The sequence below is a fragment of the Pseudorca crassidens genome, chromosome 11 (assembly GCF_039906515.1).
Source record: "Pseudorca crassidens isolate mPseCra1 chromosome 11, mPseCra1.hap1, whole genome shotgun sequence".
Classification (NCBI taxonomy): Eukaryota; Metazoa; Chordata; class Mammalia; order Artiodactyla; family Delphinidae; genus Pseudorca; species Pseudorca crassidens.
Genome location: NC_090306.1, coordinates 21,314,502 through 21,334,009, shown reverse-complemented (window position 1 = coordinate 21,334,009; position 19,508 = coordinate 21,314,502). Strand labels below are relative to the sequence as shown.

At 41.6% G+C, this 19,508-nt stretch overlaps 1 protein-coding gene across 4 annotated transcripts in view; it reads left to right on the top strand.

Moving 5' to 3' along the window:
- The window catches only part of ITPR2 (inositol 1,4,5-trisphosphate receptor type 2), a 533,444-nt gene that overhangs the window by 467,954 nt on the left and 45,982 nt on the right, over nt 1-19,508 (top strand). For 2 of the 4 annotated variants that reach the window (XM_067695972.1, XM_067695968.1), the window contains one exon: nt 7,449-7,609. In XM_067695972.1, coding sequence (XP_067552073.1) covers nt 7,449-7,609 — 161 coding nt within the window. Of the gene's footprint in view, nt 1-7,448; nt 7,610-10,848; nt 11,033-11,123; nt 19,309-19,508 lie in introns of those variants that run through there. The other 2 variants (XM_067695971.1, XM_067695969.1) reach the window with 2 other exon arrangements.

Sequence of the window (19,508 nt, the reverse complement as noted above, 5' to 3'; positions counted from 1 at the left end):
TGTTTGGAATACCCAAACTCCTAAGCTGTTGAACTACTGCCCTGTCTCTAAGACCCAGATCTAAAGCCGTTGTTCCATGAATTCAGCTTTCTCTGGTCTCACTAACCAGAAGCAAACACATCTGCTCCTAAATTTGTCGATCACGATTAGCTATATAGTACTGTACATATTTTTCATTGCCTCATCTCCTCTGTTGTATACTATGCCTTACCATCTTATAGAAAGTATATGAACTTTACCATCAAGTAGACATGGGTCTACACTGGTTCCACATCCTGGCTATGTGGTCTTGGTCAAGTTTCCTTTCACCTTGAAAGTGAGGAATATAATGCCATGTTTTGGGGTTGTGGTGGGTATAAATGAAATCCTGTATCTAAAAATTCTTAGCTCCATGCTTAACTGAGAGTAAGCTCTCAATACATGATAACTTCTCGTCTTTAGGAGATCCACATCTACATCTTATCCATTTTTATGCTTCCATAGTGTATATTAGGGATCATTCATAAATATTTGCTTAATGAATGACTATCCAATTAGTCACCTCCAAATTAACATTGTCTCTATACTTATGTGGCTTATAACCTATAAAAGGAAGATAAAGCAAGTAAGTCCTAAATTGCTATATACTGCAGACAAAAAACTTAGATGCACTAATTCCAAGTTATCCCAAGTTTTGTCACATGTATGGTATTGTTTCTGTGGCACACACATGTCCACAGGGATATAGGGTGTTATATCAGAAGGTATTAGATCAACATGGCCTATTTTTCAGAAGCTTCACATTTATTAACAAATTTGAGAGACCACTGAGGTGAGTCAGCCTGAGAGCAAATTCAAATAGTATTTTTATATTAGAACAAATACTTTGTAAAGTAGAACAAATTTAGTGTGAACGTTTGAAATAAAATAGAAACTTACTTAAATATTGAAAAGTGTTTTCAAGCTCTTTTAGCTGCTAATCCCTGTGACCTCAGTAACATAAAGGTTCTTTATTCTCTGCCCTCAAAGGGCAGAAACATGTGGGAAGTGTTGTGATAAAGTATATCTAGATATGCATTCATTCCTGGAATCACTTACCACATATAAGATCTAATATATACCATATATATTAGAAGAACTTAATTACAAGAATAATTTAAACATTCGGGATATTTGGGGGTTGTATTAGTAGGCTATCAAATAGTTGTGATTAATCTAGAAACGGTTCTTGGAGGAGTTTGGTGTTAAATTGTGATCCAAAGGGGGATATAGTATCAAATAACAGAGGAGAGATTCTCCACAGTAGGAGCTGGCCCCAGGAGTATTCCAAGGATGCCCATAGTAGCAACAGAAGACGTAGGTACTGTGACAGGCAGTGAGAGCAAATGGGACTTTCCTAGCCTTGAAGACAGTGAACCAGGTGTTTCAGAGTTGGGATTCAGAAAACAGTTGCTAGTGGTCCAGAAGGTGGTCATGATGAGGTGATGATGAGCACATGACAGAGCTGAAGCAGTAAGCATGGAAACAAATCGACTCTGTTGTCCACATTAACTATTAATTTTGAATTACTAGAGGTGAAAAATCCAGTGAAAAGGAGATGTCGACAGACCAGGTGTGACAAAATAACAAAATGGAGAAAGGATTTGATGATAGGTCAGAACTCCTATCATAGGAGGGTCAGGTTCCTAGAATTAAAGATCTTTCTAGATGATTTAATAGGAAATAAAGGCTAAATTGTGAGGGGGGGCATCTAGGTTCTTCTCTTGGTAATTAGTCCCTTCTCTATACTTTGCGCATTATTTTATTATCTTTATTGTCTATACTTATGCGTGAAAGTCATTCATTCACCTATTTGTTCAACCGTTACTTACTGAGCATCTACTAAGTGCTAGGGTATTGCAGTGAACAAAAACAGACAAAAAACACTTCCATCATGGAACTTATTTTCCAGCATACATAGAATGTCAAATGATGACTATGGAGAAAAATAAAGCAGAGAAGAGGAATGTGGATGCCTGGCTAGTGAGTGGGTATGTTCCCTTACCTTAGTCATACTGGGTGGGAAACACAACATAAGTGTAGCCTTAACATTTTTCCTGAAAAGTTTGTATTGAGCACACAGAGCTCCTCTTACCCTTCCTTTCTTTCTCCCTTGGTTGTCTCATCTGATGCTCTGGCTTTCATTGTTCATTTTATGTCATTTATCCTTGGACTAGTGGAGTTATATCTTGAATGCTGTTTGGAATTTCCAGCTTCCTACCTAACATCCCAACATTGGTTGTTCCGTAGGCATCTTAAACTCAACACATCCAAAATCAAATACGTCCTCCCTTTAAAATCTCTTCCTTCTATTTTTTTTCCTCTTGATTTAGTGATATTACCTTAAACTTGGTCATTCAAGTCAGAATATCGAGTAGTCCTAGATTCCTCCTAAATTGGTACCTCTAATCGGACATCAAGCCCTCTTCAGTTTCTACCCCAGAGTCCTCTTCAATCTTTATTATTGATACATTCAATTATTCTGTGAACTTTAGTTGAATGCCTACTGTTTTCCAGCTACTATGCCAGGTGCCGGTAATACAAGAATAAATCAGACAAAGCAGTAGAGCCTAAGATAGAAACAGACAAATTTTCATAACAAAGACACAGAGAGGACCAACCAAGGGAGTCAGAGCTGTGGCAGTGGTTGAGTTGGCTCTTGGAGAAGAAATTCCTGTAAAGTGGGAAAGAGACTAGATGGGGGCGTAGAGTTTTCAGAGGAGTTGGTGTGTTTGGAGAATGGTGAGAAAGTCAGGGTGACTACAAGACGTGCACAGAATGGATAGTCAGTGCATGAGTCTGAGGGCGACCTCAAGTTCACTGGTGGACAGGGATTTCATTAACAGAGGGGAAGAAGAAGGGCTAAAGAAACAAATCTTTGATGAGTTGAGTTTGACATGCCCATAAGTTATCCAGGAGGCAGCGGGAAGTAGAATCTAAAGTTGAGAAGAAGGGTCAGTACTGGGGATAAAGATCGAGAACTCATCAGCATGATGATGGTTGAAACCATGGGAATGGATGATCAAGCTTAGAGAGCAAGACCGAGTGAAGATGAAAGACAACCAGTTTCCCTCCCTTATATCTCTCCTCCCCTGTCCTAGTCCCCTGGACTTCTACCCTTAGCCTCTTCTCTCACAGTCTTCCTCTAAATCCTGGCACAGGGAGTTATTTAAAGCACAGCTCCCAGTATGCCAGGCTGCCTCAAAAATCTTCAGCATTGGGCTTCCCTGGTGGCGCAGTGGTTGGGAGTCCGCCTGCCGATGCAGGGGACGCGGGTTCGTGCCCCGGTCCGGGAAGATCCCACATGCCGCGGAGCGGCTGGGCCTGTGAGCTGTGACCGCTGAGCCTGCGCGTCCGGAGCCTGTGCTCCGCAACGGGAGAGGCCACAGCAGTGCGAGGCCCATGTACCGCAAAAAAAAAAAAAAAAATCTTCAGCATAAAGCACAGACTCCTTAGCTTTGTGTTTAATACTTTCCATGTTTTGTGCCAAATGTACCATTTCATCTTAATTTCTGCGTGTTCCCTCCTGGCCACACCAGAGGAACTGACAGTCCCCCTAAACAGGGCATTTACTCTCATCTCTAGCTTTGCTGTGCTATTTCCTCAGCCCAGAGGCAAAAGAACATGGCTTTGGAGTCAGGAATATTTTTATTTAAATACTGGTTGACTTTTCCACTAAATAGAGGTGTTAACTTGAGCAATTAATTGAATCTCTCTGAATCTCTTTCCTCACATGCTAAAAGGTCAGATCGGATTATTGTAATTATTATAGCATGTTTGGACATCTTTATAGTTGTCAGCAGAAATAGGTGCTCAATAAAAGTTAAGTACCTTTTCTTACCATTCGTCTCTTCTCCATTTGCCATGATCATGTTTCATAGGCCAGACATTTAAAGTTTTATGCCTCTTTGAAACCTTTTAAAGTGTGCCTGGTCAGAACTCATTTTGTCCTCCTTTATGTTTCCTTGGAAGATTGTATCACTTCAGAATATAAACAAGTTGTCTGTTTCCTCTCCCATATTGTAGGTTAATTGATGGTAGACATTATCTTTATAGTCCTGTGTATCTTGCAACAGGTAGGGAATTGTTTGAATTGAATTCTAGGAGAAAGCTACTTTAAAATTTTCTCCTTTTTTTTTTTTTTGGTAATAACTCTGTTGAGGTACAATTCACATACTGTATGATTCACCCACTTAAAGTGTATAATGCAGTGGGTTTAGTATATTCAGAGTTCTCCATCCATCATCACAATCAATTTTAGAACATTTTCATTGCCCTCAAAAGAAACCTCATACCCTTTAGCCATCACTGCTCCCTTCCTTCCCATCAAACCTTCCATCCACCTCAGCCCTAGGCAACCATTGATGTACTTTCTGTTGCTATAGATTTGCCTATCCTGGACATTTCATATAAATGGAATCATAAAATATGTGGTCTTCTGTGACTTGCTTCTTTCACTTGATATGTTTTCAAGGTTCATGTTATAGCGTGTATCAGTACTTCCTTTCTTTTTATTGCAGAAAAATATCCACTGTATGGATATACCATATTTTGTTTATCTTTTTATCAGCTGATGAACATTTGGGTTGTTTCTACTTTTTGGCTATTATGAATAATGCTGGATATTCATGCACATGCTTTTGTGTGGACATATGTCTTTCTTTTGTGTATATACCTAGGAGTGGAATTGCTGGTACACATGGTTACTCTATGTTCAACCTTTTGCAGAACTGCCAAGCTCTTCTGTAAAGTTGCACTATCTTACATTTCCATCAGTAGTGTAGGAGGCTTCCAAGTTATCCATGTCGTCATCCACATTGCTATTATCTGTTTTTGATTATAGCCGTCCTAGTGGAACAATATTTTATGAGTGACATAGTCTTTTTTTTCTTAAAGTAATGAGAATTTATTGAAACAATACATGAGCCGTTTAAGATAACAGGTGCAGTAAGCAAAGAGCCATCATGGGGAGCCAGATGCTATTCATGAAACTAAAGCAAGACCCTCAGCCCCACCATACGCTATTACCCAACAACTTTTTTCTCAGCTTCCCCTTTCTTTCTGTCTAGAATGGCTTCCCTATGCTAATTGCTTCTCTCTACTTGCTGCTCTACCTCCTGGTTTCTGCCAGTTCACAGCTTCTACTGCCTCACTGCTTTCTGCTTATATCCTACTCTTTCTGCATCTCTTCAGTTCTGTTATATTCTTAGTGACATATTCTTAATTCACTCAATTAATATTTTATTCAGTGCCGACTATGTAGCAGGCAATATTCTAAGCTATTGGGACCATTGGTGAAGAAAAGAGACACATATATCTGCCCATGGACATGCAATAAGTAATCAACGTAATAAGCTCATATCTAAGTTCCTGGATAAAATGATATTCCTCTTTTCTGTGCCAGTTAGCAGGCTGGATTTTTCTTGCACAATCATTTTTACCTCTGTAATTGAGACTTGTGGTCCAGTTTAATAGAACACCTTTGAAATGGCTATATTCAGTCTGTTAAGAGGTGATAAGCGCTCTAGGAAAAGGAAGGGGACAAGGAAAGAGTGATCGAAAGTATTGGCAAAACGGAAGAGACAGGCTATAGGATTAAATAAAGTGATCAAGGTAAGCCGCATTGAGAAGGTGAGATTTGAGAAAAACTGGAAGGTAAGTGAGTTAGTCAAAGAGACACCAGAGAGAAGAGGGTTGTGGGCAGAGGAAACAGCCAGTTCAAAGGCCCTGGGGCAGGGGTCTGGGTGCAAGGATCAGCAGGGAAGCCATTGTGGCTGGAGGAGAGTTAGCAAGGGAGAAGATAGAGGGAGACAAAGTTAGAGAGGCTGGAGGGCCACATCACTTAGGGCTTAGCAAAAAGATATTGCGTGGGATGTAGTTAAACTCAACAATTATTCGATGTTTTTCCAAACTTTGAACTTAACTGGGTATCCTGTATTTTCCCCGGCAACCCTACTTGTAGGGCACTGTAAGAACTTTGACCTTTATTCTGAGGAGGTGAGCCGCCGCAGTGTTGGGAACAGAGGAGGGACACCATCCTGCTCGGGTTTTTAAAGAATCACTCTGGCTGCTGTGTTGAGAATAGGCCACAGAGAATAAAGGTGGAAACAGGGGGTCTGGAGATTATTTGGGTAATCCAGATGAGACATGATCATGGCTCAGACCAGAGTGGTAACCACGGAGGTGGTGAGAAGCAATCAGATTCTGGGTATATGTTGAAGGTAGAGCCAGAAGAATTTCAACATGAATTGGATGTGGCATGTGAGAGAGAGAGAGAGAGAGGATTCAGGGTTGACTCCTAGACTTTTGGCTTGAAAACTGGAAGAACGGAGTTGTCATGGAATGAAAAGAGAACATGGATGGAGCAGGTTTGGGGGAGAGGATTGGATTTTATTTGAAGCATGCTGAGCTGTTGATAGGTCAAGTAAGATGAGGCATAGCCATCTGCCAGCCAAACTTTATGGTATTTCCCGTAAAAATATCCAGTAATATAATTTAAAGGGTCACGCCTTCATTGGGGACAGGTTTTTTACTTATCGGACTTTGTTTTGCATCTTATTGTTTAAAGGGTCTTCTTCATGCCTAAATGGCCAAATGACCTTTTTTTAAAAAAAAAAAAAAATATGTTTAGGAAAAGAGTAGCCAGGTTTGGAATTCAATTTCCAGATTTCTCCTCCAGTATCTGAACTGCAAAACCAGACTGAATCCCAACATCCCATTTTACTTGGCAGTATAATTCATTTTTCCATAGATGTTTTTCTTCATCCCCATTCATTTCCTTTCATCTGCGCTTCAACCTTTGAGAGAAAAGAATCTTACTACCCAGTGAGATTACTGCTCCGTGTCCTTCCAGAGGCTAAAAATATGCCCCAGAAATTGAGCAGACCTTCCCCTCCCCAAAATGCCTGGAACACAGTAGTCTAAGGGGTGGAATGAGCCTGTGAGTCCTTACTGCGCTCAGAGCCCAGATATCTGTGGACATTCGTTTGCCCTTCACTGATTACAAGTGGTTTTGAAGAGATGACTGTTAGCTGCCTTTTCTCCTTTTACCCAAGTTTCGGTTAAAATGACACTTTCTTTCTGCCCTGATTAGCAAGCGTGCTTTTTCTTGCACAATCATTTTGACTTCTTTTTCTTAGACTTGCGGTCCAGTTTAATTTGACAATTTTGATACAGCTATATTTAAAATTGTCTGCAAATTTTACATCTATAATAGGACTGTGCATTTCTAAGGATCCACAGGAAAGAAATTAAAAACTCTATGACTTTTTTTTGCAGGCCTTATATACTACGTTGTTTTTAATCATAACATTTTAAATTGTCATGGTCTTTCAGAAAGCGTTTTTTCACAATAATTATTATGTTCTGTTTTTATGCCAAGAAGCGAGTGCTGATTAAATTACACACATTGTGTCTCCTGTGATTTGCAGGACTCGAGAGGGACAAGTTTGATAATAAAACGGTTTCTTTTGAGGAGCACATCAAGTCAGAACACAATATGTGGCATTATTTGTACTTCCTAGTCCTGGTGAAGGTGAAAGACCCGACTGAATACACCGGACCTGAAAGTTACGTGGCTCAAATGATTGTGGTGAGTGAGAAGAGGGTTTGCATCTGTGACTATGTTGCATTTTGTCTGCTTTCACCTTCCCTACCCTACCTTTCTCCCAGAACATAAAGTTTCTAGCAATCATTTTGTTAACTTTTAAATAGGACTGGCAGTCATTGGAGAGCCCCTATCCCGGCTAAATCATTGGTTCCTAGTGGACTTCTTGGTTATACACACCAACTCTAAGCCTCAGGTGTGCAGATGGTATTTCCTGGAGAATTCTCTGTGCAGTGAATTCAGTCCTGTCTGTCATCCTCTGACCTCATGCCTCCTGTCATCACTAATGTCTCAATTCCCCAAACCTGGAACTTTGCCATTGGCAAAAGGAGATTCATACTTTAAGAAATTCCTTGAGTTGCAGAAATTAGGGATTTAAGCAATTACATTGTGTTCGGGGAGAGGATAATGTTCGGTCCCAATGGGAGAGCACTGGCTTTTTGTCAGCACACATTTTGGATAGATTGACTGGTGTTGGTGATAGATTTGCACTGATCTTGCTGCATCCAGTTGCTTGTAACTCCTCCTTAAGATCAGTAGCATTGCACAGAGGGCGTGGTTGTCCATGATTTGAACTTTCTTCTGCTTCATAGTAGATTAAAACTAACAGGGTTAAAGAGAAGTCAAAGTTACAACTTTCTTGTATCCATGATACACAATTCGGGAGTGAGTATCATTGAATCTGATATAAATTCTTGTGTATAAACATAGCCATATATTGGATATCTTCTCAAAAATCATCCTCCAAAATTGTGTTAATAACTCTTTGAGAATGAGACCTTAGAAGAGTCATGACCCTCTTTGATGCTCAGTCCCAAGGATAACATTTAGTAAACACCAAAGTGTCAGAAGAGCCGGGTAACAGTGGGTCTATGTCTTCCCCTCTGTGAACTTACCATCCACTTAGGAAGACATAAACTACAATATAGGGAAAAACCAAAGAACATTTTCAGAGGCTAACATCTCACTAAGTACAGGTTAATATTGCGGTAGTGTACCTTACCTGACAATATTTATGTGTCACAGGAGAGCTACACGTAAATTGAACTTTTATCATTCAGCGTTTGCCATCCTATCTTATCGATGTGCATTCTACCGTAAGTTATTTCCTCTCCATTCTTCATATGACAGTGGGCAGAACCTAACGTTGTTTCTTTTTCTCCACAAATCCTTTTCTGCCCTCTCTCCCTTCTACATTAGGCAAAAAGGTAATCATTTTGAGGCTATGCACTCCTAGTCATCATTTAAACAGTCTTGATCTCAAGATGCTCAGAGACTGTGTGAAACATTTTGTTTCTTCTTGCTAGGGGAGAATCGTGTACAGCATTGCATTTAAAATGTGACCTCACGCTGCTAGATTTTACCAAAGTTTGACTCAATTGAATTAATATGTATTTGGCAGGCATCCATTATGTCCCTTGGACTAAAAGATTGCAGGGAATACGCTGAGGAGTCTGCAATGTCCCTTCTGTGCCAAGGGATTTAGAGCTTACGAAGAAGAGGAGGGGGGCAATAAACCCAAAGTAGCACAGGCTAAGTTCCCCAAGAGTGGAACAGATGGAAATCTGGGAAGGCTTAAAGATGTAAAGTGACATCCAACTGGAAGGTGGTGGAGGAGAATCGGTGTGTGTGTGTGTGTGTGTGTGTGTGTGTCTGCGTGTGCATTACATGAGACGGGGTAGAGTTTGTGCAGATGGGGAGTGGCTGCTGGATTCAGAGTGAGTTCCTGTAAGAAGGAGCAGCCTGAACAAAAGCATAGAAATGGGACATTCAGACACTCAGGGGATAGTTAGTTGCCCGGTTTCACTGGTACACAGTTTACGTGTCAGGAAGTTCTGAGAGATATGACCCAAAAAGTAGATTGGACTTTTGAGCAAGAAGTGGAGGTATTTGGACATTATTTTCTCCCAGCAGCGGGAAGCCACCGAAGATTTTACCTAAGGGAAGAATGTGGCCTGGGGAACGGTGCTCAGGAAGTGGTGTGTCGGCTGGTTGGGAGAAGGGAAAGATGAAGTCAGAGGTAGCATCTGGCAGCTGGTGAGATTAGGAGGTGGGTGTGGAGAAGCGGGGCAAGGGGAGGACCGCGAGATGAGGCAGAGACTCCCGCCAGTGGGAGCTGGGTCACTGGGAGAAAGGTGGTGAATGGTTTCAGAAAGTCTCTGTTAGGAGGAGAAACCAGTCAGAGAAGAAGACTTGTGGATTTTGAAATGAGACCGGAGGCCGAGTCATGGGTTAGGAGGGCCGGTGTAGTGACAACAGTGTGGGCCTTACAGCCAGAAAGATCTGAACTCCAACACTGGCTCTAGCACGTCTGCTGTGTGGTCTTGATGTCTCGGGTGAGTCTTCAAACCTCCCTGAGATTCTACCTCCTCACCTAAAAGGCAGAAAATTGGTGTGAGATCAGTGAGATGACATGTAAAAAGTGTCCAGCTCGGGACTTCCCTGGTGGTCCAGGGGTAAAGAATCCACCTTCCGATGCAGGGGATGAGGGTTCGATCCCTGGTCGAGGAGCTAAGATCCCACATGCCGTGGGACATCTAAGCCCGCGCACCACAACTACTGAGCTCGTGCGCCTCCACGAGAGAGCCTGCGTGCAGCAATGAAAGATCGCACATGCCTCAACAAAGATCCCGTGTGCCTCAACTAAGATCCTGTATGCTGCAGCTAAGACCCAACACAGCCAAAAAAATAAAGGAAATAAATAAAAGAAAATAAATATTTTTTTTAAAGTGTCCAGCTCATGGTAGATACTCAGTAATTGACAGTTTTCAGTGGCATCGTCCACATGGAATGACAGTTGAAGCCTTCAGGTTAGCAAGAGGTGGGAGAAGGGAGAAATGCAGAGAGAGGAGAAGAGAAAGCCAGAGACAGAACCTGGGGGAATCTCCCATTTAGGAAAAAAGAGAAAGACAAGTAAAATAAGTAGAAGAGAAGACACTGAAAAGGGTAGAAGAAGAACCAGGCAATGGAGCGTGTTAGAAGCCAAGAGATGAGTATTTCCGTGTCAGAGTTCACAGCATCAGTTGCTGCAAAGAGGAGACGGGTCCAAGCCTTTGGATTTTGTGATAAGGAAATCACCAGGTGACTTTCACCGTGAGAGAAGACTGCTGCAAAAACGTTGACCCGTCTTTAGCTTTCACATTAAGACCCTCATTTTGCCGGGCTCTCGTGCTTGAATTTTTAAGACATACTGATCCGTGTGTCTATCCATCCTCTCCTGTCAGAACTCTCTCCAGAACCAGGACAGGAGGGAGGAGAGCCCACAAGCTTATTGCAACATGAACTGTCTCATTCTCATCCAAGCAGTGCACACCCAAGAGAACAGGCACTGGTCCTGGATTTTAATGGGCAGGAGAAGAAAGAGAGATATTAAGCTTTGGAAGGATGGAAACAAAAAGTCACTTGCCGGTAAGAGTGTTCATTTACTGAAATAGCCTTTTTGGAAAACTTCTAAAAATCTGTAGTTGATGAACCCAGTTTGGAAAATCTGTTATTCCAGGCTCCTTGGAGATCATGGCCTCCTAATCTTGACCCTCCTAGAGAGAGAAGATTTTAGAGCACATGGCAAGTTGGAGCCTGTCTGTAGCTCAATACAAAGACTACATTTTCTCTCCCTCCAGGTCAGAGGTAACTACTCTTAACAGTTTGGTAGGAAAACTTCCATTTTGCTCCCACTTTAATTTTTGGTCCTTAAAAAGAGGTGCATTTACCAAGTTGATTTAAGTGCTTAAACCAGTAGAGCTTTAGAAGAAGTTTTTAATTCCTCATAATTGCCGTAGCTTTTACCCTCAAGGATTTATGCAAAATAAAATAAGGAAGTTCTTCATACTTGTTCACAAAACAACTCATCTGGATTCTACACACTTTAAGCCTGGTTTGTACCTAGAGGCCCTTAGAAAATGCTTCCTGTCTTCTGGTGAAATGAGAAAAACAAGAATATAACAAGTTTGGGGATGTTTCTCCCTCTGTATATTTTTTCGCCTCCAGTACTTCAACTTTATTCTTTACTGCTAGGTCCCATAAGGAATATTTATACTAATGTGCATTACAACATACATTTTAAATAAGTTAATATGTAGCTTCTAGGGGTTAGAATCTTAGGAAGTACATTTGTGCCTCTACATCCCTCTAGTGACAGGATCAAGACCCTGAAATATTAACAGAAGCTTAAAAATTCCTCACCCCTGCCTTCAAACCCTACACCAAGCTGTTGGACTATCCACTGTCTGAGTCTTTGAATTAACACAAAACCTCTTCTGGGATATTGTTAGGGGAGATGTGAATAGATCAAGGTATTTGGGTAATATATTTTCTTCTGGTAAACAAACGCTCATTTTTGATAAGAGAATGATATTTTGAGCTAGTATTTATTGGGGACAGAAAGTAAGAGACAGAAAAGAAAGGATCATGCAGAAAAGTAAAAGTAATGAAAGAGAATCCAATAAACTAGGAGGAAAGGGTCTAAGAGGGTAAGTCCCGCAGCCTGTGCTAGTAATGGCCTGTGAGCATCACTAAGCCCTTTTGCTTCTCCCATTACTCATAGGATGATATTGAAGAGGAACAAACAAAATAGAGATCATTAGAAAAAATGCCCAAGGCTTTTAGAGGTTTCTCTAACACTTTGGAGACATTTTCAGTTGTTCGTTTGCTGAGGTATGTTCAGGACCTTTGGGAATATTTAGTACTTAATTTGACAAACAGTGGGATCAAAACCAGAGGTACCTGGAAGGACAGGTACCACATGTGTGTTCAGAGAACTGCCCACGTGTTCTGGTGTACTGGGCTGTGACCCAGACCCTGGCTGACCGTGCCCCATGACCATGGCTTTGTGGGGACCAGTTTCTCATTTTAGCACGTGGCACTTTTAAGCTCTTCTACTTATTTGACTCTTGACTAAAAATTCTTTGTGGACATCATAGTGATGTCAGCTGGGACAATTTAACTCATGTTTTTGGAGGGGGGTTGTTTTTTAAATTTTTATTAGAGTATAGTTGCTTTACAATGTTGTGTTAGTTTCTGCTGTACAGCAAAGTGAATTAGTTATACATATACATATATCCCCTCTGTTTTAGAGTCTTTTCCCATATAGGCCATTATAGAGTATTGAGTAGAGTTCCCTGTGCTATACAGTAGGTCCTTATTAGTTATCTATTTTATATATAGTAGTGTGTTTACGTCAATCCCAATCTCCGAATTTATCCCTCCCCTCCCCTTCCACCCTGGTAACCATAAGTTTGTTTTCTAAGTCTGTGAGTCTGTTTATGTTTTGTAAGTTCATTTGTATCATTTTTTTAGATTCCACATATAAGTGATATCATATGATATTTGTCTTTGTCTGACTTACTTCACTTAGTATGATAATCTCTAGGTCCATCCATGTAGCTGCAAATGGCATTATTTCATTCTTTTTATGACTGAATAATATTCCATTGTGTGTGTGTGTGTGTGTGTACATATACACACACACACGCGCGCGCACACACACACACACACACACACATATATATACATACCACATCTTCATTCATCTGTCGGTGGGCATTTAGGTTGCTTCCATGTCCTGGCTATTGTAAATAGTGCTGCTATGAACATTGGGGTGCATGTATCTTTTCAAATTATAGTTTTCTCTGGATATATGCCCAGGAGTGGGATTGCTAGATCATATGGTAGTTCTATCTTTTAGTTTTTTAAGGAAACTCCATACTGTTCTCCATAATGGTAGTACCAATTAACTCATGTTTTTGTTAACATAATAATTGTCATGACACAAAAAATAATTGTAAGTTTCTTGAAGGCCACAACCAGGAATAGAGTAGCTTTTGTTCTGTGTAAGACCAGGGCAGATGATAGCTATAGTATATATTGAAAGCAGTTCGATAGACACTGAGTGCCTCTTATATGCTAGCAGCTGTGCTGTGCGTTTGATACGTAAGGATAAATAAGAAGTAATCTCTTCCCTCAGGAAGCTCAAAACGTTTATTCAATGAGTAAATAAAATAATGAGTGAATTAACAAATGAACGGTTTATTCTTAGCCCTCTGGTAGTTGGACATAATTTACGGAAAGATACACCAAAATAGCTGCAGGAGTTGAGAACATGAATTTCTCATTAGGCAAATGTCATCTTTCCCCTCTTTTAAAATCGGAAGATAAAGACGCAGCAGGGATGTTATGCCACCTGAACCAAGTATAATGAATGCAATATTAAAAGTCGGGTGGCTGATCTGAGAGACAGGCAATTTAATCCCTCCTTCGTCTCTCAGTATTTCTGAAGGCTGACCCATCCCATATATGCACAAATCCTCAGCAGTGCCCCTGAAGCTGCTGTCCTAGCAGAGGGGCAAGCATGCGCATTGGTGGGTTGTTCAGCGTAATTCACCCTTCAGAGTGAATTCTTCCTTGCATAATCTATTAAGGCCTCAAAAAGAGAGGGATTATCCTTTTAATGAGATAGAAAAGAAATGTAGTCACCCAGAAGGAAGGAAAAGAGCTAAGAATTTTCCAGATGTTGTTTTCTGTGTCTGGAACTCAAAATCAATCTCGTTTAGTTAAACCGTATTTTTGAGCCGTAACTATTGGAGGGAGGATATATTTGGGCTCATGAAAGACATCAAGTCTTCTAAGGTTTGTATGTACTCCTCCTGCATTAGCACTGTTGGCCAGCTTAATGTCTGCCTTATCGTCATGTGCCATAATTATGAAATTATATGTTCTGATCCTATTATTTCCAATTTACGCTAATTGTGTAATTGAATCTAATTAAGCCAATTATGTAACTGCTCAATCTTGAAAACCTATTTTAAAGACGTTAGAACATAATAAGACACTTTTAAAATGCTTACATTTCAAGGCAAGCTGGGGGCGGGAGGTTGTAGCTTCAGAATGTACAATTAAGAAGGAAATGTCTACATTCAAGGAGATGCCACCTCTACTGTCCACATTTTAAATCCAGACATGTGTCTTCAATTTAAGAGGGATCTTTTTCCATTCCCAACTCTGGATTTCATTTTTGTTGTGGGACCTATCCTATACATTATCCTAATTTCCTATTTAGTATTCGTACTATAATCCATGAGTTACCACATATGTGTGCACGTTAACGTCTTTCTAATTCTCTTCTTATTTTGAAAATAGAGATAGAAATGGTGACTATTTAACGGTGTGGCTGTACACGCAGTCTTCATCTCAAAGACTGTCCTCAGCGCCGGAAGTGAGGGTGGAAGGATTTGGGCCAAATTGTTTTAAATGAGATTCGGATGGAAGTGGGGTGGGGAATAAGGTCGAGGGCAGGCACTTGAGGCGGGGACTCTCAGATGTCATTGACTGCTTCCTGAATTGATCAGAAACTGAATCTGCTGGTGTCCGGGTAATAGTCCTCCAAGTTCAAGAAGCTAAAGTGGCTCTTGTTAGTTTTTCTAATCAGTGTCTAAGGAGAAGCTCAGCGTCAGGGAAGGCACCGGGGCATCAGATTCTGAAGTCTGACTTCCTAGGATTCCCATTTATGAGATCGAGGACGACTTATTCCTTCTGTACTTCACATTACCCATCAATGAAGGAAGTGTAATCAGACAGTCAGCACTCGGAATAGAAGAAGGGGAATTGTCTGGAACCTGGAGGCCTCCTGCTGTGCCAGACCCTGTCCCATTAGCTGCCAGGTCATGGGGAGAAGGGGGAGGTAGGGATCCCAGGGAAAGAACCTGGGCAGAGAAGGCTGCAGGGTCATGGAGTCGGGGAGCGGGATTTAGAGGGCTTGGGACAGCAGGTAATTTGGCAACTGGGAGATACTGCAATAGTTTTAGCAACTAGTATAGCCATATCTATGCAAACCAGCTGAATATTGACCCTGTATATAACAAGACTTCCCTTGCAGAGTTGCTACTAGGATTAAATCAAATTGTGCATACTAACAGTACTATGACTAATGGGACTTCCCTGGCGGTCCAGTGGTTAAGACTTTGCCTTCCAATGCAGGGGATGCAGGTTTGATCCCTGGTCGGGGAGCTAAGATCCCACGTGCCTCTCGGCCAAAAAAACAAAACATAAAACAGAAACAATATTGTAACAGATTCAATAAAGACTTTTAAAAAATGGTCCACATCAAAAAAATCTTTAAAAAACAAAAACAGTACTACGACTAATATAAATTGACGTTCGATGAGTGCTATCTGCTGGATGCTGTGCAGTTTGACATGCATGATCTCTTTAAAGGCCTTGTATCAACCCCGGGAGGCAGTCTGTTGTGATTATCCCCATTCTACACATGAGGAAACCGAGGCTTAGGGAGGACACAGCCAGCAGAAGGGGATGCTGTGTCGGTTACGTGCAGGACACATGCAAGTGGCCAGCGCGCGTGCTGTTGTTCTACGATGATGCTGTTAGTCGTGTAAAGCTAGCAGCGATGCTTCCTGTGAGGGCGGGTGCCCAGCACAAACCTCACGCTCTACAGAAGAGGGACCACAAACGCGCCCTGCAGGCCGGGGCTGGGAGTAACCTGGCTGGGAGACAGGAAGTCAGCAGAGAAGCCTACAATGGCAGGAAGGCCTGAGAGGAATACAAATATGAAAGCTGTCCTCGTTCAGATCTCGCTGGCAACTGCAAGTTTCCTGCAAAGATTAGAAGGGTTACAATGACAATTACTACAGTTTCAGGCAAGAAAGAAGGAACAGGACATTTCCATTTAATTTGACAAGCATTTACTGGGGAGACTATGCATGAGGCACTGATGGAAACAAGAATAAAACATCATCACTGCCCTTACAGAACCACAGTGTGATAGAAAAGACAGGTATATTCACCAGAAACTATAGTGCAAATCAGAACTCCCATGAGAGAGATAATAGACGTTCAGACACACAGTAGCTGGAGAAATCTTAAAACAAATTATACCAGTACACCCCTGATTTATTAAAACCCTTCAGTGGTACTTGGAATAAAATTTAGACTCTTCCCCGTAGCCCTCTTATGCCATCTGGCCTCAGCCTACTTCACCAATTCCATTCCATCCCACCTTCCTTAGCCCACGACAGTTCAACCACATTGGCCCTTTTCTATTTATCGAAAACGCCACACTTTTCCCTGGTCAGTACCTTGGTGTGTGGATGCCTTCCATTTGCAGTTGTTGTCCCCAAGCTCCTTCCATCATGCCTGGCCCCCTCCCTGACACCCCCATTCTGGTTACTTCCTTTCCTGTTACCCATTAGAGCACGTATATTCATCTGACCTAATATTGTTTTTATACTTATTGACATGTTTATTCCTCTCCACTACGACTCAGGCATTTACACATCTGTTTCGTTCACTGCTGATTCCCAGCCCCTAAATTAATGCCCAGCACATAGTAGACACTCAGCATAGATCTGTTGAACAAAGTAAATAAGACATTGAGGCACTGGAACCCAGGTGACAGCACAGCCCTTTCTGGCTGAAGGCTCCAGGGACAACTACACAGAGAAGATTAGGAGGAGAGTTGGACCTTAAAAAATGAGGATTTTGTCAGAAGGGATGGAGAGGAATATATTCCAGGTGAAGTGTGTATCTTTTTTTTTTTTTTTTTTTTTCGGTACGCGGGCCTCTCACTGTTGTGGCCTCTCCCATTGCAGAGCACAGGCTCCGGACGCACAGGCTCAGCGGCCATGGCTCACGGGCCCAGCCGCTCTGCGGCATGTGGGATCTTCCCGGACCGGGGCACAAACCCATGTCCCCTGCATCGGCAGGCGGACTCTCAACCACTGCGCCACCAGGGAAGCCCTGAAGTGTGTATCTTTAAGGGAAACTAAGCAGAGAAAAAGAAAGAAAACTAATTCAGTGTATACTATGTGCTAGCAGCTTTGCATGTTATCCTATTTAATTATACCCATTTTATGTTAACTGAGGCTCAGAGAAGCTTATTACTTATCCAAGGTTCTCAGTAAATAGGGCTTGAACCAGGATCCAAACACACATTTTTCTGGCACCTTTGCTTATGATTTTACCTTTAGCTATTCCATCTCCTAGTGAAGAATCAAGTAGAACGACTAAAGTCAAATATATGTAAGTTCAGTGTTGGAGAAAAGGGAGGGCAAAAAAACCCAAACCCCAACCAAAAGACATCCTTTGGAAGGAGGAAATCTCTTTCTGCTTCTCCAACACGTATTTTAAGGAATTAGAATCCTTAGTTTTTAAGCTGCAATAGTTGAGGTATGATCCAGAATGCCTTAAAACTGCAAACCAATAAATCTTTTTCCATCAGTTCAAGATTTGTTCATCCAATAAATGCAGGCTCACAGTCTTGAGTGCTTACTGTGCTCCAGGCACTGGGCTGCCTAGGGATTCAAGGTTGAGGCAAATACCGTAGCTTCCTTCAAAAAACATTGGTGAAATACAGCAGAGAAATCAAATAAAGGGTGGTGATGGCCCATTGCAGCTGTGAAGCCTGCTGCAGAGCAGACAGCCTGGGCAGGGAGGCTTCACAGGGTCAGGCCTGGATGCTTGGGTGAGTCAGTAAATGAGGAGGGAGCAGGTGGAGGGAGCAGGTCAGCCTGTCTAGGGAGAGAGTGAGGCTGTCCAGGAGGAAATGTAACTAGGAACCTGATCACAAGGTCCTTGTGTGCTCGCAAGTCTTTACCCTGAAAGCTAAGGGAAGCCCTTCAGAGATATTAAACCAAAGAGACAAGGTCAGATGTGCATTTTAGAAAGTATGTTCCATAACAGTGTAGGAAACGTATTCAAGGGGGCCTTCCTGGAGCAAGGAAAAAAAGAAAAAAACGGGTAGAAAGATTTCATTTCCTAGCAACAGTGATGAGAGCTGGTATGAAATGCCGCTGCGGATTGAGAGGAAGTGATGAGTATGAAATGATTCAGGCAGAAGACTCACCGAAGGCAAGAGGAAAGAGGTTTCAGTCTCTGGCCTTAGATAGTTGGGGGTGCTGGGTTGAGCAGTGGGGCCCAACCCAACTCCTAGGAGTTCCTCAAGGGCCAGCTGAGGAGATGTGATGATATCAGTGTCCAAGTGCACAGGAACAATTTGCGTGTCTAAGTGCATATGTCCAATAAGAAACTGAATAGATGGGTCTCCAATTCCCACAAGGAGTTAGAAAAGATCAACTACCACATGGGGAAGATTTCCAGAGCATAGAGCAGTGGCTGGTATATAGTAGATACTGACTAAAAATTTGTTAAATGATCATAAAATTTATACACCACTGGAGTATACTTGATAGCTGAAATCACAGATTTGGATGAAGCGCTCCAAGGGAAACTATACAGAGTGAGTAAATCAGAGAAACACGCTCTTAGACAGACGGACACGAAACTGTAACTGTTATTTAATACTGATAATAACAACTAATGATAATAATAATGTGTAGGTCCTACCACCCAGATTTTACTCATCAAAAAGTAGAACCAGAAAGGAGAAAAACAATTTTCATAGGAGGGCTCCGAAAGACGATTTTAACTTTTCATCAGCCAGCGAACCTAGAAGTGTTTTGGTGAATATGTGGATATCCTGTAACCCAACACTGATTAATAAGTTTTAGTGTGGAATTATGCCGCAAACCCAAATGTTTAGAGCAAAGTGATTTGGGCTTTGTTCAAGCTATAGAGGCCTCTCTGAAGTGGTGACCCATCCTAAGGCATTTATTTGAAGCTTCTAAAGGGATGCTCACATCTCTGATTCTCATAACCTTGATAAAAAGATTTCTTCCCACTGTGCCAATGAAAATTCTTGTTTCAAAGTTCTAGTCATTACTGTAAGATCTTGTTCAATTCTCAGTTGGCTTTCTGGAGTAATAATGTTCACATTGTTAGGACTGATACGTTTTACTCAGAAATTCTGGCTTTCTTCCAGAGAGTAACAGATGCCATGAAAATGTAAGTTGTGGGAATGAGAACTATATACTGTAAA